At 40.6% G+C, this 27692-nt stretch overlaps 1 protein-coding gene across 1 annotated transcript; it reads left to right on the plus strand.

The window, feature by feature from the left end:
* Nucleotides 1-992: 992 nt before the first annotated feature.
* eva1ba (eva-1 homolog Ba (C. elegans)) lies at nt 993-16161 on the plus strand. The gene is made up of 4 exons (XM_010899129.4): nt 993-1286; nt 12486-12644; nt 14462-14561; nt 14829-16161. The coding sequence occupies exons 3-4, from the start codon at nt 14495-14497 to the stop codon at nt 15263-15265; spliced, it is 504 nt and encodes a 167-aa protein (XP_010897431.1). The 5' UTR covers nt 993-1286; nt 12486-12644; nt 14462-14494; the 3' UTR covers nt 15266-16161.
* Nucleotides 16162-27692: the final 11531 nt, after the last annotated feature.

The following is a 27692-nucleotide window of genomic DNA, read 5'->3' on the forward strand; positions in this document are numbered from 1 at the left end:
GTTGTTTTGTAGAATGTGGCCCAGGTGTAGCATATAGAGATTGAACAGAACGTACAACTTACATTAGGGCTATTCAAATCCAGTCCTGGAGGGCCAAAACACTTCTGGTTTCTGTTTTTATCTGCTACTTATTTGCAAATTAACCTGCTGTTCCAGTTCTAAATCAGTCCCTGATAAAAAAAAATGCTATTTCCAAACAGTATTATAAGTGTACTGAAGTAGGAAATAATTGGGTCAATTTTAACACTCTGAAGTTACTATTTAGTATACTAAAATACTCCAAAATGGCTAAGTATACTGCCTTCTTTTCTTGGGAAATACTATATTTCGGTGGGAAATACAATATTTCGGTGGGAAATACAATATTTCGGTGGGAAATACAATAGTTCTGAAGGTGTAGGCGAGCATGGATCGAGATTGTCGAGTGAGGCTTGTTAGTAAATCCTAGATAATCATGTTGTCTAACCTCCAATCTATTTTTACTGTAATTATAATAACATAGTATTATAATATTGATAACCATATGTTTTTATCAGTGTGGCACTGTTTGTGTTTTCTTATAGCCAGGTTCTTTCAGAAAAGGAGTTGCCATATTATTCAAATTACAGGTTAAGGCCTGTTATGTTTTTCCTTGGGCTTCCCCGAAACTTTCTACTTTCATATTCAACTTTTCAAGCAAAAAAGTTCCAATATACTATGTTCTGTTTCTTTTCTGCCGTGACTCTAATGGCTCTCAGTGTACCCATCATTGTCATGCCTTGTGTTTAATTTTGGTTCTTGTTTGCTGTCATTCTGTACTCTTCATGGAAAGTCATGGTTCATTTGTCAGGAGGTTGTTTTTTCCCTGTCTGCTTCCTTAACAACAAAGGCAAAGAACGGGATAAACTCCCTATACTACGACTCCTTTCCTCCCTCCTTCCCTCCAAAGCCCTGCCCATTTTTGGTGGTTCCTCCTTTTTTCTCTCTCTCTCTGAGAGGGATTGTGCGACAGATTTCCTGCTGCCTACCGAAAGAGTAGAACCGGGAGGGAGAGGAAAAGAGAGGGAAAGAAGTGTCCAGTTCACTCTGGTACTTAGAGAGGAAGTTGCCTCCTCTTCCATATAGATTTCTGTAACACGCTGCTGACTGACTCTCCAATGCCAGAAAATAGGGACTCGTCAGGATTGCTTGTCTGTCTTCCTAAACTGTAAGCAAGACGTGCGTTGTTTGGACAGTCTAGTAGAGAGCCTTACATTCTCCTGACAGGAATTCACTTTCCTAAGTGGACACCTTGACAGCACTATTTGGTGAGTCTAACAACCCCCGTCCATGTAGGTACAATAACTTACACACTTCACTTCATTATTTCCATCACTTTATTTACATCTGGGAAAGGCTTTAACCGTGCCTCAACTGTATGCTCTGTGTAGTTTTACACTGGGGATTTGAATGAATGCCTGCTGTGTCATGTTTTACAGCTGATGTTCCTTCAGAACTCTGCAAAAGCAATCCACTTATGGTTGCACGGGTTGGACCATTCCGTCCTTGCCAGTTCCTTCAAGCTCTAGCCATAATAGGCGGTAAATTCCAAAATTCTGTCAGGCAGCTCACATCATAACAATGTTATGAGTGTTCGCAGATGGGAAATATGATGAGGTTATCTTTGTGTGTGTGTTTGTTTTGAAATGAGACAGTATTAGGATATGGTACAAAATTATTTCTGATTCTTCAATGTTTGAAGACATTGGTTGATCAGTGTAACTGCAGGGAGTGGTGTGGTGGTGGTGGGGGGGGGGGGTGCACTGCATTTGATAGTGTTTGCATCTCAGTAATATGTTTTAAAGCTTTAATGAACAGAGGTTTCTTTCATTCAGTACACCCGGTGGCCCAGTTTACTGTACTTAATTTCTCTCAATCAGCAACATTAGTTACTGTCATAATCTGATTCAACTTGAAAAACTTTAATGCCCATGCGATTTGGAACAGAGCGTTGAGAGGGTTCATGTTGGATTCTCGAGAGACTGAATTCTCCTTCTGCACTCAAATATCTGGACGGGTTCGTGTGTGGGTCGGTGCCTGAGAGCAGGGCTGATGCAGTAAGTCAGTGAGGATCCCCCAGCTCATGTGTTTTCCTGTGTGGCTGCACAGTGGCTAACATTGGCCGCAATAAAAGCAAACTTCCCGCCGCGTTCTGTACATGACGGGGGCCACGTTAATCACGTAACACGATCGAGGGGAACTGAGGTGAAGTGTCACGCTTCGCAAATGTGCAGTCCTCCATCTCATCAACATACAGGGGTTGTTTGTGTGTGTGGGACAAAATTGTTAGCGCACACACCCACTGTCTTCAGTGGAGTCCTGTAGTCAGCTCTTATCAGTAGGAGATTGCCACTCTCAGAGGTCCCCTCTAATGAGGATATCTTAACCGGCTGGCTGTTTGTTGTGCCTTGCTGTCAATCTGATAAGTGACCGATAACAGTGTATGAGTGTGAATGCCTTTAGCCCTGAAGCCTGTTTTTGGAGAGTTGACTGGTGTCTGACCTCTACCAGCTAAGGTCCCCACCAGCTCCTCTTGTTCTCCTGAATCCCAGTGCCCCATGTTTTTTATCCCCAGGGTTTTTTGGCTTATCTGTCCGGAGGATGGCTGTAAACATACTTGGTGGCATCTGAGGGGGTCACAGGTCAATCCTTGACTTGAAATGCTTGCATGCACTCTGAAGCTGTTGCAGAGTGCCCCCCACAGCCCAGTATCAGGATGTGCAGCGAATTGGCTTTATTACCCATAACATCGTGTGATGTTGGCTTGGCCTGGCTTTATCTCACCTGGAAGACACTGATAGTTACTTCCATCTGAAAAACCTTTTGAGTTGTTAAAAGGTTTCTTGACGTTTGCGTCTGTAGGATGGTTGCTATGTTAGCAGAGAGATGCTGATTTGGAGTGTATAGTACATTAATCACATTACAGTTCTGTATATAACTGGCCATGTAACATTCAATCAGTATAATTTTGTAGAAATGTTTTGAAAGAGAAACGTAAGCAATGAGCTGCCCACATAGTGTCCAATCAAATATAGAGCCAACAAGACTATATTGTACTGTTCAATGGATTACCAGTGATAAAAAATAAGTATATGAGTGATTTAAGTATTTAGCAAGACGCCTATTATATAAAACCTATGCTGTCTCATAATGGCTCAGTTCTTTCAAGTGGCGACTTCTCCCTGCCCTCCAGACTTAAGGGGATGTTTGACATGCTAAATCCAGTAGGGGTTGCCTAAGAATCCCATCTTTCTCTGCGCCCACACATGTGAAGATCCAAAACCATAAAATAAGCCGTGGATTTAAGGTTGATTTTGGATAAACTTTATGTGGGATTCCGGAAGAAGGGCGAAACCATATGGCGAATGAGAGTTAAGCATACATCCTGGTAGGTAATGTAGGAACAACATCTCTAGTGTTCACTGATTCACACGCTAACTAAGGAACAGCATCTCTAGTGTTCACTGATTCACACGCTAACTAAGGAACAGCATCTCTAGTGTTCACTGATTCACACGCTAACTAAGGAACAGCATCTCTAGTGTTAACTGATTCACACGCTAACTAAGGAACAGCATCTCTAGTGTTAACTGATTCACACGCTAACTAAGGAACAGCATCTCTAGTGTTAACTGATTCACACGCTAAGGAACAGCATCACTAGTGTTAACTGATTCACACACTAACTAAGGAACTACCCGGGTCAGCAGCAGGGACCAGACAGACGCTGCTTTATCTCACTGTTGAATTATGTTTTACGGTGGGTTATCAAATCTTTATAGACTACACCAAACAAGTCGTTTGTCAGGCTTGCACAAAAAGTTATCCTGACGAATGAACAATTTTATTCAGTCTTAGTGGAGGTCTGAAACTCTGATTTATTTTTTGGCATGCCACACCTGAACATAACAGGATGGGACACTTTCTTAGAAAACAAGACATAATTTATGTCAGGGAAACCAGCTCTACATGTTTGTGGACACAATAGGTTTAGCGCTGTCCAGCCACCCGTGGAAAGGATTTTAACACATGTTTTGTGTCATAGGGAAATAACAGGCCCTGGTTAATGAATTCAGTGTGTGGCGCTGCAGCAGGCTGATCGATCACTGATGGTAAGATCACAGGTCTATTTTTGGAGCTTCAGATGGCGTTCACCTGGACGTTATTGCGCTTTAACAAATCACAAGTACAAGGAAAATGGCAAAAATGAACATGAATGTCAATGAATGCACACATACGTGTGTACGCTCACACACATGCACCCACTCACAAATGAACACTCAATCTCGCTCAAACAGCACAAGTTCCAGTTTAAAGCATCAATACCCTAGGCTGTGTAAACTGTGTGAACTAAATGTGTTGAGAAGACAAAGCACATACAGTATGTACATGTGTTCTCACTCTTTCCAACTGTCCCTGTCTACCATCAAAGTCCTCAAACGCACATATGGCCATTACTACTGTAACCCCCCCCCCGCCCCATGGGCCTGGATCTCCATTATGCGGCCCCAGGCCCCAATCCTCATGGCACACAGTTACTACACTCTGGTTTATTTCTGATGTCACAGAAATAGCTGCTTTGTTTGGTCATACGAACTGAAGAGCATGGTTATTGGTCTGAATCACATTGGAGGAAGTTGGCACACTCTATTTAGGGTGAAATCATTGCCTTGCAAGATTTTACATCAGTTAAGCAAAACAACTCCCTATTGAATTTATACGAATATCTAGTAATGCTGTGATTAAGGAAAAAATGTTTTTTACAGTACATCTGTTGCTGATTGATCCTTGTGTCAAATGCAACAACTCATCAAAACTGGCGGGTTGTCAGCAAGGCATTTATGGAAAACGTGTGTATGACCCCAGAAATGGAAAATGATCTGTTTCCACTCACTGTGCACAACATGTCAGTTCAATGTCTAATTTAAACTTATATTTGATTGAGTTTTCAACTACTGTAAATTCAAAAGGGAAATAAAAAATATTGTAACCAATGAAGTGGTTTCTGGTTGAAGATGAAAAAAATAAAATTTGGGGGGGCAATATTGATTTACCCTGTATTATACCAGTGGCTTGCTTAGGAAGCCCAGAAAGGATTACGAAGGTTAATGTTTAAAAAGCACCTTCACTGTGTGGCAATCCCGGTCAAGCTGTTCCAAGGAGAAAACTAAAAACTGTTGAGTTTCTAAGGTTGAGTTTCGGCTCAGTGGCGCTCCCCATACTCCCAGCTGGCAGCCATCTTTGGGGTCAGCTCTACCTTGTGCTTGATGTCACTGATCCTGATGGCAACCACATGTCTGACTGTGCTCCGGCTGAAAGAATTCCCCCCACAGTATGAGCCCATGGCCAGGGCACGCTGCACGGGAAAACATCACCAGCACTTAGCCCAGCTTGATCCCCGAGATCCCATGTCAAGAGCAAACAAGGAAGAAAGACACTCTGATTTCTCAGAAATGCTCTTACAACCCTTCACAGATGTCAAAAGAGATCAGCCATCCTGGAAAGAAAATGCCTTGACCAGATGCTTGCCCTCTCTGGATCCTTTTGCAGTCACCAGTGTGAACAAAGCCTTTACTCTTTGGAAAAGTGTCAGAGGTTATCGGGTGGAAAATTAACCGCCTTCACCTTTCCGGTCTTTCTCTGGGAGAGCTAGGGCTTGAAGTTCCATCAGCCCTTTCTGGTCTTGGATGCTGTCCTGGTTGGTGGTCAGGTGATCTTAGTTGGCTGACTTTAAGCTAGAGAAAGCCTGGGAGACACTATGGGGGTGCGATTGAGGCTGTATTGTAAACTCTTTTGATTTCAGCGGTTTCTGGAAAAGATATGGTTCAAAAAACATAGATTCTTCAGTAATACAAATGCATGTCATGAGCATCTAGGGAATAGCCATTATCCTGCTTTTTGCTACTTAGCACATCAAATCCTGACTTTCTGAGAAAAATGGAAACAAACTGAATCAAAGCACAGGCACTACAGCCCACTCCATTCTTGGAGTCAAATAGGAGTCAATTCAAATTTGGGCTTCTTCATCTCACTGTAGCTCTATGCCAGACAAACCACAGAAATAGCATCCAGTGTGCCAAGGAATTCTTGAGGAAATTCTAGGTATCGAAAATATCTCTTCCTCTCTATGGTTCACAGTATGTCATTATGATGTGTGATAAAAAAAAATGTAAACTGCTATTCATAAACTAAATTATGGCTATACTCACTGGATACACTGACTCAGAAGCTGATTTCTCAGACGTAGGAAAGGCGGCCTGTGGTCAGATGCTTTATGAATGGATTGTAGTGTCAGTATCTGGGGAAGGAGGCTTATGCTGACTAGAAACCTTTGACTCTGTGGTTGGTCCCTGTCAATCATTTAATTAGCATATTTATCCATAGAGACAGGATGATCAGTGGGTCCCCACAAACAAACAAAAGGATGATAAGCTAAGACAGTTGAAGAATGTTCTGTCTTTCACTTGAAAGGCTCACTCTAAAACAATGTATTGATCTCATGGACAGTCATTCCATACCTCCATCAATTAATTTGTGTTTACATTTCTCTCACTCAGATCATCACAAACCAAATTATGTATTTTTTTGTTGTTGCTGTTGTTAAGTGATTTAAGAAGGGATGAAGTAGCGATATAAGTGATTTAAGAAGGGATTTCCTCTGGACCAAGTCCTGGACTGACAGTAGATCCTGATGTATATGGAAAGGGAAGGAAAAACTATTGTGCTCTTCTCCAAGTTGACGACTGGCAAAATATCCCACATCATGATGCACAGGGTTTTCCTTCATTTGGCTTCTCTGTCCTCCCAACCAAAGCAAACAATTGTCAGACAGGAATAGAGCCTGACCTCTTCCAAGGCCTCACAACACCACATGTTGTTTACCTTGGCGGCAATCTCAACAAGATTTCCACTTTGGCTTTACATAAATAACTTTCATTTGACAGACTTTTTGAGACTTGGATGAACTTTTTGTAATTGTCAACTAATTTCAAGGTTATTGTCTTTGCATGCTTAGGTTCGAGCTTTAAGGAGTGTGTGGGTTCGATTTACACTCATTAGAAAAGCCTAAAATTGATGCTCTGGAGCTTTTGTGTAATTTCAGCCTGTTGTTTTGAAGATAGTGCTCACGATTTCTTTGCAATTTGTTTGGTGTTTCCTGTTTAAGATTTAAAATATATTCTTTTTTAAATATGTTAAATATTTATATCCCCCCGAAGAACCAGAATGTGATGAATGTTAGAGAAGATTTTTGCTGAAATAGCAGGTGTATGTGTATGATGTGTTCTGAATCACATTTCATGGAGCCTTTTCACAGCATTCAGTAAAGGATATCGACGACTTTTATGCTTTAAACAATAGAGATGTTCAAAAGTGGATTAACACCCCTAAACATCAACAAATACTAAGCAATTTTCTAGAATTGAAGGAAGACCAGTTTGTCAAAGGGAAGTGAACACTCCTACCGTAAAGGAGGAGTTGTGATGAGTCTGCATGCACTCAGACGGTGTTATTTTTGGAATACTTAAACTATTTGCATATCATTTACAAGGTTTAAGGACAAATCAATTGGCTTAAATGTGAAGTAATTGGTAAGACTGATGACCAACATGTGATTGAGGTCAGTTGTGTTTTCAAAATGTTTGACCTAAGGATATGAGATAGGAATGAATGAATAGCATTATCTAGGCACATATCAGGGTATGTCTTTTATGAGTAAGGCCAAGAAAGCTGAAGCTTTTTTATGTAATGTTGGCTTGGAGCATCTGTTTTCTTGGTAAAGCTTTCTCCACAAATTATTTGTCTAAAATTGGAAACTTGGGGATGTCTGTGTTGAACCCTTTTTGGTAAACAGTTTTTCCAAAACATGTAAGCAGAGCCGGTTAAGAAAAGCAAATGTCTCTGACTGAGTGACTACCAGTTGTTAAATAGTGTAGTGGTTTCAGACGCAGGCTACCACCCAGTGGACCAGTTATCAAATCTGGCCTGGGACAAGAAAGATTTGCTGAGGATAAGCAGGCTACAAACATCAGTTGCTACATACAGTGAACTAAGCAAACAAGCCAAAGGGAAAATACAGCCCTGTTGACTGAACTGTCCGAAATGCAGAGCTAATGTTCTCTAGTATGGAACTTTGCGTCTACACTATCATTTGTTACGCGCATGTCACAGCGATTAATCGGTACATATTTAATATACCAGGACAGTTGTGATGCGCATCTGTTGTTCAAGAAAGGTTACCTACTGTTCTTCAGTCATGGCTAGAAGGTCTGTTAGGCAGAAAAAAATATAAAAAGCTAGCTGATGGATGCAAACGATGTTCTCCCCTAAAAAACATTAAGCTATTGATACAAAATGCTGTTTTTAACTGGTATAGTTGGCCAGAAAAAAGCTGATAATGGACCGAAACAACGTTCGCTGGGTAGCTTGTTTATTATATTCGGGATGTTGTGGTGATCTTTTTTAAATACCATGCTGTTAAGCTATTATATATGGTTATTTACAAGGTGTTATAGGATGAAGTTCAACCCCATGTTGACTGCATCATCCATGTTGTCCCCCACTGACAAAAGCTAGCTAACAGGGATTAGTTTCTCCACCATTTTTCTATTTTGCCGCTTGTTGAGTGGGGTTCACAGGCTCTGCCGACATCTCTGCCTAGGTACAATTTCCCGTGCACCGCTTGCGGTCTGAAACCACCTATAGCAGATAACCAAGCCAGAACTAGCTTACAAATACAGTTTAAGTAAACAAATAGCTGCTATTCAAGCCCCCTCCCTGTCTCACCACAGTTACTTCAACCCATGGCCCAGTTGAACTAGGCTTGACTTGTTTTTCTTTCTTGTTTTCTTATTGATTAGTAATGATCCAGTGAGCATTTGAACCCCCTTAAAGGCTCCTGACCGGAGGAATATGCTAGAACATTTTCAGCACAGTCAAGGTTCCTAAAACTGCAGAGATTGAAACCAATATCAATAGTTGAAACCAACTATCAATAGTTTTTTGTTTCCTTCATTATTTTAAGTGCACAGCAAAATGTAATGGAATCATTTGACTTGGAGAAAATACACTCAAAGGTAGGTCATTGGATAAGAGTTCACTGAGGGAGGATGACAGAATGTCTGCAAATATTATTTTCCTTCTCAGGGCAAAACCAAACACAAACAAAGCAACAGGGCCAGGTTAATTAGTGTTTAGACTGACTTTAAACAAGTCTCTGGTTGTCTTTAACCACCCTTCTCAAATGCCTGAGTCCAAAAGACGTTCATTCTGGTGCATTTCACGGTGGGAAAACAGCAGTTAAGACCAGTTAGCAGTCTAATCATTAGCTGTGACCTTGTTGAACCGGCAAAGTCACTCGAGCATTACAATATATTTCCCCAGAGACCAAAGCATAATATTGCATTGGAAAGCCTTTTGGACAGCATCCTGTACCGATACTGCTTAATGAAAGGTTTTCAATAACAAATAAAGAAATAGGCCTGGCCAGAGACATGTTCGTCAGTGACAATGAACGTAAAGTGGGGAGAAATGTAATTCGCTGTTATATTTGGTTCATTTATTTGGAATATTTTGTTTCTTATTATATTTCACTAAACAAATTTAAAAAGAAGCTCTTACAGTAGTTAAAGAATACATTTTCCCCATTGAGCTTTAATGTAATGTTTAAATAAATGAGTACCCTTGGCCTTTAGACTCTTAGTGTAGGGATTATATACAGTGGGGAGAACAAGTATTTGATACACTGCAGATTTTGCAGGTTTTCCTACTTACAAAGCATGTAGAGGTCTGTAATTTTTTATCATAGCTACACTTCAACTGTGAGAGATGGAATAAAAAAATCCAGAAAATCACATTGTATGATTTTTAAATAATACATTTGCATTTAATTGCATGACATAAGTATTTGATCACCTACCAACCAGTAAGAATTCCGGCTCTCACAGACCTGTTCGTTTTTCTTTAAGAAGCCCTCCTGTTCTCCACTCATTCCCTGTAGTAACTGCACCTGTTTGAACACTCAATCAAACAGACTCCCACCTCTCCACAATGGCCAAGACCAGAGAGCTGTGTAAAGACATCAGGGCTAAAATTGTAGACCTGCACAAGGCTGGGATGGGCTACAGGACAATAGGCAAGCAGCTTGGTGAGAAGGCAACTACTGTTGGCGCAATTATTATAAAATGGAAGAAGTTCAAGATGACGGTCAATCTCCCTTGGTCTGGGGCTCCATGCAAGATCTCACCTCGTGGGGCATCAATGATCATGAGGAAGGTGAGGGATCAGCCCAGAACTACATGGCAGGACCTGGTCAATGACCTGAAGAGAGCTGGGACCACAGTCTCAAAGAAAACCATTAGTAACACACTACACTGTCATTGATTAAAATCCTGCAGCACATGCAAGGTCCCCCTGCTCAAGCCAGCGCATGTCCAGGCCGATCTGAAGTTTGCCAATGACCATCTGGATGATCCAGAGGAGGAATGGGAGAAGGTCATGTGGTCTGATGAGACAAAAATAGAGCTTTTTGGTCTAAACTCCACTCGCCGTGTTTGGAGGAAGATGAAGGATGAGTACAACCCCAAGAACATCATCCCAACCGTGAAGCATGGAGGTGCAAACATCATTATTTGGGGATGCTTTTCTGCAAAGGGGACAGGACGACTGCACTGTATTAAGGGGAGGATGGAGGGGGCCATGTATTGCGAGATCTTGGCCAACAACCTCCTTCCCTCAGTATGAGCATTGAAGATGGGTCGTGGCTGGGTCTTTCAGCATGACAATGACCCGAAACACACAGCCAGGGAAACTAAGGAGTGGCTCCGTAAGAAGCATCTCAAGGTCCTGGTGTGGCCTAGCCAGTCTCCAGACCTGAACCCAATAGAAAATCTTTGTAGGGAGCTGAAAGTCCATATTGCCCAACGACAGCCCGAAACCTGAAGGATCTGGAGAAGGTCTGTATGGAGGAGTGGGCCAAAATCCTTGCTGCAGTGTGTGCAAACCTGGTCAAGAACTACAGAAAACATATGATCTCTGTAATTGCAAACAAAGGTTTCTGTACCAAATATTAAGTTCTGCTTTTCTGATGTATCAAATACTTATGTCATGCAATAAAATGCTAATGAATTACTTAAAAATCATACAATGTGATTTTCGGGATTTTTGTTTTAGATTCCGTCACTCACAGTTGAAGAGTACCTACGATAAAAATTACAGACTTCTACATGCTTTGTAAGTGGGAAAACCTGCAAAATCAGCAGTGTATCAAATACTTGTTCTCCCCACTGTAGATGGCACAAACTGATCTGTGTCCAGGCTACTGTACAGGGATTATGTTTTGGAGGACAGATGACCTTGTCTGTTCAAACACATCTGTGGTATTTCAAAAGGAAGGAAGTCAAACAGAGATGGTGTGCAGATGGACCCAACCGCTGTGGTCCAAAACAAAAGGCTCAGCGTCTGACTCCCGCTGGGATGGGACTGTCCATATTACAAGGTGGGCCTGGGGCGGGGAGATGCAGGCCACAGCCCCCTGTGTCCCTGCTAGCCTCAGTCTCTCTCGGCCCGGGGTTAGTGTACATAAGGTCTACCAAGAGTCAGCAAGATCTAAATCTGCACTGGAAAGCAGAGAGGCTCTGCTAAACCAATCCAACCTGGCAGTGAGCATTTTCCGCTCTACAGAAAAAATGGCTTGCAAAAACACAGTTTACCTGGCATTTAAAGAGCTGTTCCCTTTCTCCTGGAGGTACTGTGGCAGTTTTGTTTTGACAAGGATTTAAACTTCTGGGCGAAACCTTTTTACCGATCAGATCCACCCTGAAAATATCTCATTTGATTGGACAAAAGACTGATTCATGTATAAAATATCAGAATTTACTGCCACAATACTCTGAGGATATGATGGTGCGTTTGTTTATCAGGGATGGTATGAGACCAAAACGGTTCCAGGAAAACATCAGCTTGTGATTTTAATGTAAATATTTTATATACTTTCATTTATCATCTGTAAAGCCCTTTAAGCTGCTTTTATGTTACTCCAAAATGCATCACTGCATAGACTTAGCCTGTGCAGAAGCCCAGAAAGAATGGATGTTTAATTACAAACACCACAGACAAACAATTGATTTCTCCTCTTGATATATTGTAAACTAGTCTCAATACATGTTCAGCGTTTCAACTCTTGTTCATAAATATCTTCTCACATGACTTTTCATCATGGTTGTACATGGCTTTTGGACATGTATATCTAAACTGTATTTATACTTGCATGCACTTTAAACATGTGTTACAATATCCAAACATGAACATTCATACTACTGAAAGCTTGAAGGTTTCTTGTCGCCTGTTGCCAGACTGTGTAACCCTCAGCAACGGCAAAAAGCATGTCATTGTTTGCATTGCAAACGCTTCAGTGAGTTAGGATCTGATGCTGGCTGACGTCTGTGTCTGTGTGTTTGCTCTTGTCTCAGGGCGGCCAAATGAACTGTGCGGCCTGAGGGGCGAAGGGTGCAGGCATAGATCCAGACAGAGGGAAAGAGTGGGAGAAAGAGGCTTAATCATTCAGCAGCAATCTCCGCTTCCACCATGAGCTGGTACTGAAGCGTTAACCCTGAAGCTTAAATTTTATGGTAAGTTTTGTATTATAAACTATACATATAGTTATTCAATCTTAAAACAAATTAGAAAGAGTAATGGGATTTTTAAAGTCTGGCATGTGCCATGAACCACTCCAATGCAGATACTGAATATGCTTATAGAAGTTGCATGTTTTCTGTTCCAGCTGTGTGTCTTATTAAAACACTGCATCAACAAGTGAGCTCGATAACCAGGGCATGTATTTCTATAATCAGAATTAACAATGCATTGTACAGAATCAGTAGACTTTTAATTTTGTAGGTGACGGAAAACAGACGTGTCTTGGGGAATGCCTATGATCTTTAGCCTATGGTACAATGTTGTATGACTTTTGGTACACAAACAGTATGTTGGATTTTCTGGGAAATGCATGTGTGTCATGTTCAGGCTATACATGTAAAGTAATTCTCACATAACACGTCAATGAGTCCAGGGCCACTCCTATCGGTCTGGGCTCATATCCCTATGCATCGCCGCTTGGCTTTCCTGTGCCATGCGCCCTTCCACGTGATGATGTCATCGTGGGGGTGCCGGGGGTAGTTGTGGGTGGATGGGGGGGAGTCATGAACAATAGCAGAGCGGATGAGAAAAGGGTAGAGTCAGCAGGATATGGCGTTTAACAAAGTTTGTGGGGGGCGGGGGCGGTAGGGTTAGTACAGGAAATGCAGGAGAGACCCAGCGGGGGCAGTTGTGTTTCACACTGGCAATTCCACTCGGCTTCCAGACTCTTTACTCAGACTGGTACTGCGGTAGCATAGTGACTTGCCATTATAGCCTATCCTATGTAATCGACTGAAAATAAAAACAGACCGCATATGAAAAGAAGCAGAACCAGACGTAGTACTTGTCACATGGCGTGGCGCCTCAAGGTTTCTCTGTTTGGGAAACAGTACGCTTCCTGTGGCGTCTTGGACGAGGGAGTCATGGCCGGGCCACCAAGGGCCTGCAGGGACACAATGGAGCTAAATATCGCAACAGGAAACACAGAGGAAAGACTCAGACGACCAGGGAGCCTCATCAGGGATGAGCCAGCATCATGTCCTCAGTGGCTTTAATGTAAACCAATCAAATGACTCACCTAAACCTAAACATCTGTTCAGAACAAGATTAAATTAGGAAAAGTCTGTTCCCCAATCACTGATGAATCATGCACGGTGAAAAGTGACAATAATAGAGAAGATAAACAGTTTTCGGTTTTTGTATCTGCCAGGGAAGTTGAAAGGTTGAATATACTGGATTGATAACGAACAACACAGGCCAGAGCCATCAGTCAGAGTCAATGAAAATGTGATAAATAGGTACGGTAGAATGAAGTGCCTCACCCCTGCTCATCTGGAACTCTCACCGGAGGAAGTGCATGGCTTCTGAGTGGGGAGTGCACCCCTGACTCCTCACTGTAGATGGCCGTCATGCGTCACAAACCGAGTACGTGCTGTTGGTCTCCGAGGAGGACACAGTGGAGCTTTGTTTGCCACAGTCCGAGCGGGAGGCATTGCCCCCGCCCATCTAAAGATAAGCGCCGCGGTCAGTGTGTTCGGTGCACCGGCAAACATGAAAAACACTGTGTGAGGAAGTAGTCGTAACACATTTGATGTACATTGTGACAGGGAGGGTAATTGGGGGGGTTTGTGGTATCTGAAGTTTTTCTGTGGGGTGCGTAAGAGGCGCATGCGTCTTTTTGCTTTAGCTTGTTTGAGGGTGTTGGGGGGTGGTTCTGTGATACATAGTGAGGACAAGTCATTGCAAGCATCACATCGCAGTCGTAATCTAAATGAGTTGTGATGCAGAGTGTCGCTGTTATTTGTTTTAGGTGTGAGAAGTAGCTACTGGACTGGACACCAGCATGGATGCCAAGAGGAAAGAAATGGACCTTCTGAGTAACAGCATAGCTGCCTATGCCCACATTAAGGGTCAGTCAATCAGTTAATCAACCAGCATCTGCAGTTTTTCTATTGCTTTGACAGTACTGCACTGGTAATAACGATAATGATGACAAACCATTTTATTTCCTGGTTCTACAAGAGCATCAATTACATTAAATTGTCAGTGAGTCTGTCATAACAATATTGATTTACTATTGCCAAAAACAACGTGCCATTACATTTTTTTTGCATGGTGTGACAGTGGTGCTATATTAATGTAGATTAATTTACCAGTGAGGTTTTTGTCTTCTGTAGAGAACCCTGAGAGCTTTGGCCTGTACTTTGTGATTGGGGTGTGTTTCGGCTTGGTCCTCACCCTCTGCCTCTTGGTCATCCGAATCTCCTGTAAGCCCCGTGCCAACGTCCCAACCTCCATGCCTGAGAAAAAACGCTTAAAGGACTTCAGCGAGGATGAAGACGACGAAGACAGCGAGGATGAGGACGAGGAAGACGAGGGTGACGTTGAGGCCCCCGCCCCCCTGCCCACCACGGAGATCCCTGTCGGCAACCACCACAACCACACCGAATCGGACGGGACGCTGAGTGTGAATGTGTTCACATCAGCCGAGGAACTGGAGCGGGCACAGCGATTGGAGGAGAGGGAGCGAATCATACGGGAGATCTGGAGGAATGGCCAGCCTGATATCCTGGGTTCAGGAACCGGAACTATGGGTCGAGTTCACTATTACTAACGCCTACTATTATTGGACCAATTTATAGATGTTCTGTATGGAACAATGGTGCTATGGAATCAGGTCTGCTGTGACCCACGTCCACCAAAGACCCATTCAGTCTTTCGGGTAATTCCAGTATCCTTGAGGTGAGCCTTATAGAATCCCCCCGTCAGTTTCATGACTCACACAGGCAGGTCTCAAGGGACACACTTCTTCGATTTGGGGGTATATTTGAAGATGTGACACGTTCTGACTGTTGCAGATAAAAATAGAGCTAATAGAGCATACGCAATTCCTTTTTCTACTTGGCGGATGACCGTCCTAAGCGATATGTTTCTATTTGAACATTCTGTGACGTTACATCCCTGTGAACAGGTAGGTCCCTGAAGTGTGGCTCGACTCTCACGCCATTGATACTGATGATACTGAATTTATTTCCCCCATGAACTACCACGGTCACAATTAAAATGTGTGCTCAAGAAATATGAATCGGGACATGTAGAATACATGAAAAAAGGATTGCTCATAGAAAAGCACAAAATACAAAAGGACTGAGAAAGCTATTGAAAAGTAGCCAGAGTTACTGTAGGGACCAGGGACAATGTATTTTGCAATGAGATTTCACTTAACTTTGTTTGATATCACCATGTTTCCGTCAACACTGGTGAGCTTACACAGCAACATCTCTGTGAACTGTTTATGTCATTATTTTAGGAAATGATCCTCTATGGACCCTCTGAGAGGAAATCGCTTTTCCTAAGTAAGCAAATAGGAATAGATGTTGTGGGGCCATTTTTCACCTGCTGTCAAGTATTTTCGGATTTGGACTGCTCAGTTAACAAACAGAGTTAAAGGCTGTTTTTATCCCATAAACAATTAAAGGAAATTAAAGAATTTATGTGTTTAATTTAAAAGGTGTTTTGATTGTTTCTGTGTCACAGTCAATGATCTTCTGGTTCCTGGGGTATGTACAGTTTGGTCCAGAAATAATTGGACACTGACACAAGTTTTGTTATTTTGGCTGTTCACCAAAATATATTTAAGTTACAATTACATAATGAATATGGGCTTAAAGTGCAGTCTCTCACCTTTAATATGAGGGTATTCACACAAGGGTTTAGGAATTACAGCTATATCTTCAATATGTAACCCCCTCTTTTTCAAGGAACCAAAAGTAATTGGACAGGCAATTCCTTTGTTATTTCTTCATCAGTTGAGCAGGTCAAAGGTCTGGAGTTGATTCCAGGTGTGGCATTCACATTTGGAAGCTGTTGCTCTGAACACACAACGTGCGGTCAAAGTGGCCAAATCAACAGTTCGGTACAAAAAAGAACGCACTGGTGAGCTATGCAACACAAAAACGTCTGGACGTCCACGGATGACAACAGTGGTAGATGATCGTAGGATCCTTTCTATGGTAAAGAAAAACCCCTTCACAACATCCAGCCAAGTGAAGGACACTCTCCAGGAGGTAGGCATATTTTCCAAGTCTACCATGAAGAAGACTTCAAAAGAGCAAATACAAAGGGTTCACCACAAGCCTCAAGAATAAAAAGGCCAGATTAGATTTTGCCAAAAAAACAGCTACAAAAGCCAGCCCAGTTCTGGAGCAGCTTTTTTTGGACAGATGAAAGTAAGATCAACCTGTACCAGAATGATAGGAAGAGAAAATATGGAGAAGGCTTGGCACGGCTCATGATCCGAAGCATACCAGATCATCTGTAAAACACGGTGGAGGCAGTGTGATGGCATGGGCATGCTTGGCTTCGAATGGCACTGGGTCACTAATGATTATCGATGATGTAACAGAAGACAGAAGCAGATAGATTAATTCTGAAGGATATACACTGATCAGCCATAACATTATGACCACCTGCCTAATATTGTGTAGGTTCCACCAGTCGAGGCATGTACTCCATTAGACTTCTGAAGGTGTGCTGTCGTATCCGGCACAAAGACGTTAGCAGCAGATCCTTTAAGTCCTGGGAGTTGCGAGGTGGGGCCTCCATGGATCGGACCTTGAACTCATTGTTGTGTTCCTCAAACCGTTCATGAACCGTTTTTGCTTTGTGGCAGGGCGCATTATCCTGCTAAAAGAGGCCATTGCCATCAGGCAATACCGTTTCCATGAAAGGGAAAAGAGCTACACAGCTTGTCTGTTGGATCGGACCACATGGGCCAGCCTTCGCTCCCCACGTGCATCAATGAGGCTTAGCCACTAATGATCCTGTCGCCTGTTCACTGCTTTTCTTTCCTTGGACCACTTTTGATAGGTACTGACCACTGCAGACCGGAAACACCCCTCAAGGGCTGCAGTTTTGGAAATGCTCTGACCCAGTCGTCTAGCCATCACAATTTGGCCTTTGTCAAAGTTGCTCCGATATTTACACTTGCCCATTTTTTCCTACTTGCTCATACAAACCTCTAAACATATTTTTGTGTTTAGTGTTATGGAATGTTTTTCTAAACGCGAAAACAAATTTATCAAGCCAATTTTATCCTTGCAGAGCAAGCAGTTAAAAAGTTGGAGCTCATGATGAACCTGATTTTAAATCAGGTTTTGTAATACAAAGAAAACTTTAAGGGGTTAGCTATCAGTGATGGTGTTGGAAACAGTCACTAAACAGACATGTTTCACTCTTAAGAAATTCCCAATACAAATCACCATTCTATTGGATTTATGCACTCTGAAGGTGGATGAGAAAAGGTAGAAAATATATCTTCCTCATCTTACAGGTGACCTCCACCTGTGAACCATTCAAATTACTGTCACACTTTTTAGATATAACCTCACTGTTTTGACATCTTTGTCCAGGCTCAATCTGAGTAAGGTGAAGACCCAAAAGCATTTTACAAAGGTCAGAGATAGTAATACAAAGTTTGCTGTCGGATACAAACTTTGTAACTCCAAATGTAGCGTTTTTTTTCTTTTTACAGTTTTTAGGACCATTAACACCTTAACTTGATTATACTGTGCTGACTGACAGAAGACCTCCATGTACCATATATGATCAAAAGTATTCTACTAGATCTGCGTGCACTACCAATACGGTGGCAAGGAGGGAGGGAGCTAAGGAGAATAATAAGCAGATAGGACATTTCAATTCAGATCCTGCAATTTCCTTCTACACTACACTGATAACGGAATATTTTCTTTTTATGGGCCAGTCTGATATTTACTTTTTCTTTGCAACTCAGCCTAGAAGGCCAGCATCCTGGAGTCGCTACTTCAGTATTGATGTTTTGACTGGTGTTTTGCGGGTACAATTTAATGAAGCTGCAAGTTGAGGACCTGTGAGGAGTTTGTTTCTCAAACTAGACACTAATGTATTTGTCCACTTGCTCAGTTGTGCACTGGGGCCTCGCACTCTCCTTTTTATTGTGGTTATAGCCAGTTTGTACGGTTCAGCTGTGCTAGCATTATGGTGACAGGGTTTTAACAACCACAACATGCCATTGGTACACAGGAATGATTGTTGATGATAATGGGTCGCTGTAGACCAATGTAGATATTCCAATAAAAATCTGCGATTTCCAATAAAAATCTGCCATTTTGCTTTTCTTTCGAAAACAATTAAATTTGTAAGGGACCCCAAACCTTTGAGCAGTACTGTATATATATTTATTGAGATATATGAATTTCTGATAGAAGTAGTAACATTTTTAACTTTCATGATGCTTTATTAATGTAAAAGAAAAAAATAAATCCTAAAAAGTTTTTTTGGAGATGAGGTTTGCATCCAACAGCAACAAAGGGATGGATTAGACAAAGTGTACAAAATAATATCCAAGCTTTTGGAAATCCCAGTGAGTTCTGTTTAGTCGATAATCATTAAGTGCATGCTGCATCACTCCAACCAGGCATTGCCAAGAAATAGCTGTCCCTCTTAACCCAGTGCTCAAACCTGGAGGAGACTTATGAGAGAACCCAGAGAGGCCAACAATCACCTTGGGAATTCAATAGCTGGGAGTGGAGTAATGTTGCAACAGTCAACCATATCAAGAGCTTGCATTATGCTGGCCTGAATGCGAGGGTGGCAAGAATGTTACACACAAAGTACCATCTGAAAGCATGTCTGGAGTTTGCCAGAAATCATTAAAGAGGATGCCGGTCAGATTATATAGAGCTTTCTGGTCAAAACGCAAAGCACAGTGTGGCACAATCCTAACACTGCCCATGGGTCAAGACATGCTATCCCTATTATTAAGTAAGGTGGTGCCAGCATCAGCCTATGGGAACACTTCTTATCAACAGAAAATCTCCCAAGACAATGGCGCATAATCACTCCATAAGTGTGTGCATTGCTGGTACATACCTACTCAAAAATAGCTGTTATTATGAAAGTCTCTACCAAATATTATGAATTATTTTGCCAGCCACTATATTTTACAGAAGCCCTGAACAGTAAGGTGAAATATTTTTTGTGCCGCATCTCTAAGTTTATCTTGTAATATCGAGAGAGTAATTTTTCCCAGATAAGCAAATGTGCTTATTCATTGATATGCAATGTACCTAGTGCATCTGTCTTTCAGAAAGTGGATGGTTGTATTCCATAATTTTTTTTTCATGTGTTGGCATAATTGTTTTAAATGGCAGGCCATGGAGTCACAATCATCAGTGTAAGATTGGATTTTTAAAAAGTTTTTTCTTTGTTATAACAAGATACTACCTCAAAATAACAAGATAAACTTGGAAATGCAGCACAACATTTTTTTATTCACCTTACAGTTCATAGCTTCTGTAATGAACTGGGGACGTTTTATGTGGACGTTTTATTTAATGAAAATAGTTATGTCAAATATTTCAATTAATCATTACTCTGTCATGCCTTTGGTTAAATATTTTGTAATAATATGTATTTGATAAATGTTTTGGCCAAACATTATGGTATAAATAAAGGAGCTGCAAAAATAAATAAAAGAGAAATTCCTTAGAACCTTCATAAATAACACAATTTGGATATGTATCTTGTATTGGATCATTAGCAAGCTTGATGCTCTTTGGATTAAACATAATAAAGATGTGCACTCCAACAAAGATAAGAAGAAAATAAAATGATTAGTGTATGGCTTACATGCATTAAGAATTTTTGGCCAACCCAGCAGCCAGACTCTTTAGTTCTGAAGTCTGACTTATGGCATTTTTAGAGGTAACAGGCCAGTCCAGTGTGGCAGTCTTTGCTTGGAGGTCACCCGCCAACAACTTCAGTAAAATGACTGAAACCAAAGTACACAATATGACAGAAAGGTGGAAAAGGTGCAGGTTTGCCTTGGGCCCAGGTCTGTTTTGAGACAGCCTTAATAAAGGTTTCCCCTTTTAGTTTAGGGCTGAACCTTTATATGGTGATAGCCTTTCTGGAGCATTTGGGGTTAGACTATGTGCAGACTGTTGTTATTGAATCTGGAATATTTATAGAACACTAGTGTCTCCATGAGAAAACATTGGAATGAATGAGTTAGTATGGCAATATGTCTGAAAATATTTGAATGTTATTCAGCAACAGCACAGTCTGCTGTTGACAGTTAAGTTTTTTTCTTAATCAATAACGGGTTAAATGTTTCCCAAAAAATGTCAAATGCAATACCATATAAAATATGTCAGACAGGCTATGCCACAATTCACAGAGCACAAAATGTACAGACCATTGTATCACCCTCAATAACATTGAAGGATTTACATATAACATTTATTTTCTTTGGATGTCTCTAACATTTTAGGAATGTTCACTGTATTTCTGGGTTGAACAATTATAAAGAAAACACATAAATAAATCAACGGAACCAAAAATACTTCCAATGGACAAGATGGAGAACCACAACAGTGCGGGGGAATGGCTGGCTCACCCCGAACAGGATCTGAAATGTTAGAAGTGACTGATTTGGTAAACTGTCTCTTCGACAGCAACACACTCTATTCATTCTCAGTGTTACAGTTTTTTTCTGAACATAGTGTTTATTGCAGACACATCTATAGACCTGCACCTCCACAAACTTGAAATTGAGAATCAAATCTAAATGGCACAAACCATACGGTTGTTACCTTAATTCCTCTGAAAAACAAATCATACCTAGTTACCTAAAATCCTCTGGAAAAAAAATATGGCTGCATTTGAATACATCAGAAATTCATTCCTTCATTGTTTCCTTGATGTAAGGTCTTAAAATAAATTGAAAGAAAGTCACCCTATTACTTCTACCAATTCAACAAAGTCAAGCAATATATAGGAAATATATAAGAGGGGAATGATGACCACAGCATTCAAACATGGCCTGTGCAATCTCGAATTATGTGATAGTCATCACTAGTGACAGATAAAGGTTTTACATTACAATGACAGAGCAACATGTTTTAAGTCAAAAACGTTCGTCTGTAGATGCTCAATAGATTTTCTACAGTATTGGCTATCAGTAACATTTTAAATAACTATCTACTCACCCTAACCCTTACTCTAACATGAACCTTTATGCTAACCCTCACCCTAAACTTCTAACCCTAACTCTGGCAAGCAGTTGCTATCAACAGATAATTTGTTGAAAGTTCTCTTGATACTATTTCTACCTATAGGTGATCTACTGCTCAGAATAATGACATGCGAGATATTCAGGTAAAAATGGCACTGCTCAATGAGAGATCACTCTAATAAGTGTTTCATTTTACATGATTTCATCAAGGAGTTTAACCTGGTAACAGAGATTTGGATGACAGATGTTGACCAATGTTTATCATTGTTGCAGGGGATTTCAATTTCCCATATTGATATTCCCTCAAATATAGCAGCCACCAACTTTATAAATCTAACTGAATCGTTTAATATGACACGGCATGTCTCTGGTCAGACCCACAATCATGGCCACAGATCCGGTTTTTACTCTTGGTCTTACCCTGAATAATCTTGTAAAGTCATAGTGAAAATCTGTATTCCACATTTAGTACTGATCTATCACTAAATAAATTCAACAAACTGTGTCAAAGCACTGTTGATGAAATTGCTCCTTTTAGATCTAGGTCAAGGCCTGAAACTAAACTTTACCCTTGGTAAGATGAGAACATACGAAACACGAAGACTTAGAAAAGCAGGCAATAAAGGACACAGAGGCTGGGTATTTTTCTGAATCAATGGCAGCAAACTGTCATAACCCAAAGTTCTTATTTTGAACGATTGACTGTGTTGTTAATCCAGCACCAGTCGGGGTCATGACCATGCGTGGAGTATGCGGGGGGGGGGGGCAGGGGGAGCACTGCCCCCTGAAAAAAAAAGGGATTTTTGTAAAAAGAAATTAGTGGAATAATGAATTGCATTGTTTAAAGAAATATGTTTTATTTTAAATAACACAAAACCACTAAATGGTGGTAGGTAATACATCTGATTTCATATACTGCTTTCGTATAAATGTGTAGTTTTTTTTTGCCTCCCCTGGCTCGAATGTTTAACTCAGCCTATGGTCATAGCCTCAACTGCTGCAGACTGTGAAAGGTTCTTAACCTTTTTTAATCAGAACATTGCAAATATAAGTACTATGATAAACCATATTCTGCCCCGTATTGAAGTTCCATACCCCTGTCTAAACTTATTCAACTCTTTTACTCCAATTGTTTTAGAAGACCTTTTAGATATCACATCTCATTTAAAACCCTCTTTTTGCCCTCTAAACATTATATCATCCAGACTGCTTAAAGAAATTATTGGAAGAGTAGGCCATAAACAACTCTCCATTATAAACAGTTCTCTCCACACAGGTTGTGTCCCTGACTGATTTATGTCAGCATGTGTTCAGCCTATTCTTAAAAAAAACTAATATTGACACCTCTGTTTTTAATAACTACTGGCCAATTTCCAAGCTACCTTTCTTATTCAGAATCTTAGAGAAAGATGTAGCAAAGCTACTTTTACAGGTGGTGGAACACAATCTTATTTTTGAGAAATTCCAGTCAGGCTTTTGTCAGAAACACAGTAATGAAACTGCTAAAAACTAAAAACGAAACTCTTGTTAAGGTTACAAATTACTTGTTGTAGAACGCTGACTTTGGATAATGTTCAATCTTGTTGTTACTGGATCTCATTGCAACTTTTGACGCCATAGACCACACCATTTCTATTGACAGACTGGGTTGGGATCTCTGGGATTGCATAACATTGGTTCAAATCATCTCTCAAATAGAGCATTTGTATTGTCCAATTCTGTCTTCCTCTGTTCCAGTCATATGTTGTGTTCCGCAGGGTTCCATCCTGGAGCCAATCCTGTTTTCTCTGTATATACTTCCATTAGGTAGTATAATTCGGAAGCATTACATTACTTTTCATTGTTATGCTGATGATACACAGTTGTATTTGTCAGTGAAGCCAAATGACTTGAGCAAGTTCTGTCTTCTGCATAATTGCCTTGAAGACATTACAAACTGGATGTCCAATAATTTTCTTCAATTAAACACTGATAAAACCAAAGTTTTAATTATTGACCCCCCATCTATTTCAAATGAAGTTGGGTTGGCTCTAGGATCACTTGCAAAATATATTGCGCCTCTGGCCAGAAATTTGGGAGTTTTCTATGATCCAGACTTACAATTTGAATATAACACAAAAAACTGGCGCAGTCATGCTTTTACCAACTTAGCCAAAATAAGATTGGTTTTATCTTTTGAGGACACTGAGAAAATGACACATGCTTTCATTTCATCTCATCTAGACTTACAGTAATGCTTTGTTTACATGCCTCAATAAGAAGTCCCTAGGTATACTCCAAGTTGTACAGAATTCAGCTGCCAGACTTCTTACAAGGACTTAATCAAGGTATCATATAACCCCAGTGTTGGCAGCTCTACATTGGTTACCTGTGAAGTTCAGAGTAGATTTAATATTTCTACTTATCACTTTTAAGGCAGGCACTTTTATTTGTGTCAGTCTCAAACATTTTGGCCACGACTGTACATGGTCTGACACCTGATTATGCAAGCTAAACACCTACTGCACTGTTAGGCCTCTCAGATCTGCTGAAAAGGACTTCTGGCTGTCCCAGTGTCCATACTGAAAACTAAAAGGAACTGGGCCTTTGCTATACTGGCCCCTAGACTCTGAAACAGCCTACCACAGAATGTCAGAGATGTCTTTTTACTTCCTTTACTTAGATAGATATATTTTTTATATACAGTGGATATAAAAAGTCTACACACCGCTGTTAAAATGCCAGGTTCTTGTGATGTAAAAGAATGAGACAAAGATAAATCATGTCAGAACATTTCCACCTTTAATGTGACCTTTAACGTAAATAATTCAATTGAAAAACAACTGAAATCTTTGAGGGGAAAAAAACTCACAATAAGCTGGTTGCATAAGTGTGCACACCCTTAAACTAATACTTTGTTGAAGCACCTTTAATTTTTTTTACAGCACTCAGTCTTTTTGGGTAGGAGTCTATTAGCATGGCACATCTTGACGTGGCAATATTTGCCCACTCTTCTTTGCAAAAGCGCTCCAAATCTGTCAGGTTGTGAGGACATCTCCTGTGCACAGCCCTCTTCAGATCACCCCACAGCTGTTCATTTGGATTCAGTTCTGGGCTCTGGCTGGGCCATTCCAAAATGTTAATCTTCTTCTGGTGATGCCCTGCTTTTGTGGATTTGGATGTGTGTGGATTTTGGAGGTGAACTTCCTCTTCATTTTCAGCTTTCTAACGGATGCCTGAAGGTTTTGTGACAAAATTGCCTGGTATTTGGAACTGTTCATAATTCCCTCCACCCTGACTAAGGCACCGGTTCCAACTGAAGAATAACAGCACCAAAGCATGATGCTGCCACCACGATGCATCACTGTGGGTATAGTGTTCATTGGGTGATGTGCATTGCGTTTTTTGCGCCAAACATACCTTTTGGAATTATGGCCAAAAAGTTCAAACTTGGTTTCATCAGACCATAACACATTTTCACACTTGCTTTTGGGGGACTTGATGTTTGTTTTTGCAAACTTCAGCAGGGCTTTGATGTTTTTCTTTGTAAGAAAAGGCTTCCGTCTTGCCAACCTACCTCATAGCCCAGGGCTGGCCAACCCTGTTCCTGGAGAGCCACAGTCCTGTAGGTTCTCTCTCCAACTCTTATTTAGCACACCTGATTCTAATTAGTAGTTGGATGAAAAGCAGACTCAGGTTAGTCACAAATGAGGCTGAAGAGAAAACCTACAGGACTGTGGCTCTCCAGGAATAGGGTTGGCCAGCCCTGCCATAGCCCATTCATTTGAAGAATATGGGAGATTGTCACATGTAGCACTCAGCCAGTACTTGCCAGAAATTCCTGCAGTTCCTTTAATGTTGCTGTAAGCCTCTTGGAAGCATCCCTGACCAGTTTTCTTCTCATCTTTTCATCAATTTTGGAGGGACATCCAGTTCTTTGTAATGTCTCTGTTGTGCCATTGTTTTTCCACTTGAAGATGACTGTCTTCACTGTGTTCCATGGTATATTTAATGCTTTGGAAATTATTTTGTACCCTTCTCTTGACTGATATCTTTAAACATTGAGATCTCTCTGATGCTTTGGAAGCTCTCTGCGGACCATGGCTTTTGCTTTGAGATGCAACTAAGAAAATGTCAGGAAAATCCTACTAGAACAGCTGAACTTTATTTGTGATTAATCAGAGTCCCTTTAAATGATGGCAGGTGTGTAATGACTTCTATTTAACATGAGTTTGAATGTGATTGGTTAATTCTGAACACAGCCACATCCCCAGTTATAAGAGGGTGTGCACACTTATGCAACCAGGTTACTGTAAGGTTTTTATTTTTCAATTGAATTGTTCACATTATAGGTTACATTAAAAGTGGAAACATTTCTGACATTATTTATCTTTATCTCATTCTTTCACAGCACAAAAACCTGGCATTTTAACAGGGGTGTGTAGACCTTTTATATCCACTGTAAGTCTGTTACACCAGTCTTTGAAACTACAATATTAGAGCACAGAATGTCTTTTGTTTTACAGATACTATTAAGGGTTATTTTAATGGTTTCTTACCACACAAGCCCAAAGTTACTTCTGCTTCGGTTTTCATCTCAAGTGATATGTTTAGTTGGGCATGGTGTTGATGTTAAGGTGGTATTGGGTTATTGTTTCCGCATTTGTCAATGCAAATGAGATTTGGTGTGGTCAAAATCACGCCTTTTGCATTTACAACTGATAATATTATTGTGCAGATTAAAGCTGGAAACTGGTACAGGGAAGTAAAGTCTTCCAAAGAATATCCTGCCCTTAACTGAGTAGCTGATAATGTCAGAACAAGTTCTGACATGATTTATCTTTGTCTCTTTCTTTTACATCTCAGAAACCTGGCATTTTAACAGGGGTGTGTAGACTTTTTATATCCACTGTATTTCTTATTTTAATGTATTATATGTGTGTAAAGCACTTTGTGAAATTGTACTATGAAAGTGCTATACAATTAAAGTTATTATTATTATTATGTATTATTATTATTAATGATATTATTATAGCATATCTACAGATAGAAATGTGTACCCTCAAAATAAAGTGTAACCACACATTTAATAAATACACATCTGTCAACGAGCTGATTTAGCTTGCTCCCTCACTGTTTCATTTCCTCTGGACAGGAGAGGCTAACTGTTCTCTTTCAGTCTCCTAATTTTAATTGAACTTTGAAGATTTTCAATATATTAATAACAAATCATATATTCTCCTGGGACAGCTGTTCATTCTCGTTTTGGGTGAGTAAAAATGACAGTAAACAGTGTTGAATTTGACCAACTGTCCTGTAAAAAGGGTTGCTAACCCATCGAAGATGCTTCATTACATAGAAGTCATCAGTTGTCTTTGTAGGTCCCATAAGAATGAAGTACCGCAAACCATGTTAAATAAATGAAGGGCCCAAAGATTGGCCACTAGAGTTACGCCAGCTGATCTCTCTGTAGACCATCAATGCACGTTAAAGTCACCTACGCAACTGCTCTCAACACTTGGTTCTAACATGCATCCATTGCCTGGATCTTGTTGTGCATAATGTGTTTCCCACCAATGAAAAATATCTGTAGATCGCTGAGAACACAGAATGGCCAAATAAGTATGTGCCATGCAAACTGTGTATTGTCATTCTAATGAGCACCACAATAGAATAAGATCAGATCAGTTGTCTTTAAAAATTGTTTTTAGAAAACACTAAAAGGCAACGGTAACAGAAATACTGCCCATCTTTGGTCATGCCAACCACATTTAATTGGTTTCTTACATGTTACACTGGTGTTTTTTGCCAAATAAGAAAAATGCACTCTCTAACGCATATTCAATGGCACTTTAAAAATAGTTTGTTCCCATGAATAGTTTTTTTCAGAAACCCACTCTCTTCAATGTGTTCCAGATGTTCTCCAGATGTGCTCTCTGGCTCACAGACTTCCCAGATCTATTGGGCTCACTCCAAAAAAGCAGAAGGTCTAAAAGGGCAATGA

This window comes from Esox lucius, chromosome 20, assembly GCF_011004845.1.
Source record: "Esox lucius isolate fEsoLuc1 chromosome 20, fEsoLuc1.pri, whole genome shotgun sequence".
NCBI lineage: Eukaryota > Metazoa > Chordata > Actinopteri > Esociformes > Esocidae > Esox > Esox lucius.

What these genes read in the sequence shown, in the direction of transcription:
- eva1ba (XM_010899129.4), top strand. Translation starts at nt 14,495, where the DNA reads ATGGATGCCAAGAGGAAAGAAATGGACCTTCTGAGTAACAGCATAGCT. An exon ending in TGCCTATGCCCACATTAAGG is followed by an intron (nt 14,562 to 14,828) that starts GTCAGTCAATCA and finishes TGTCTTCTGTAG; the next exon opens with AGAACCCTGAGAGCTTTGGC.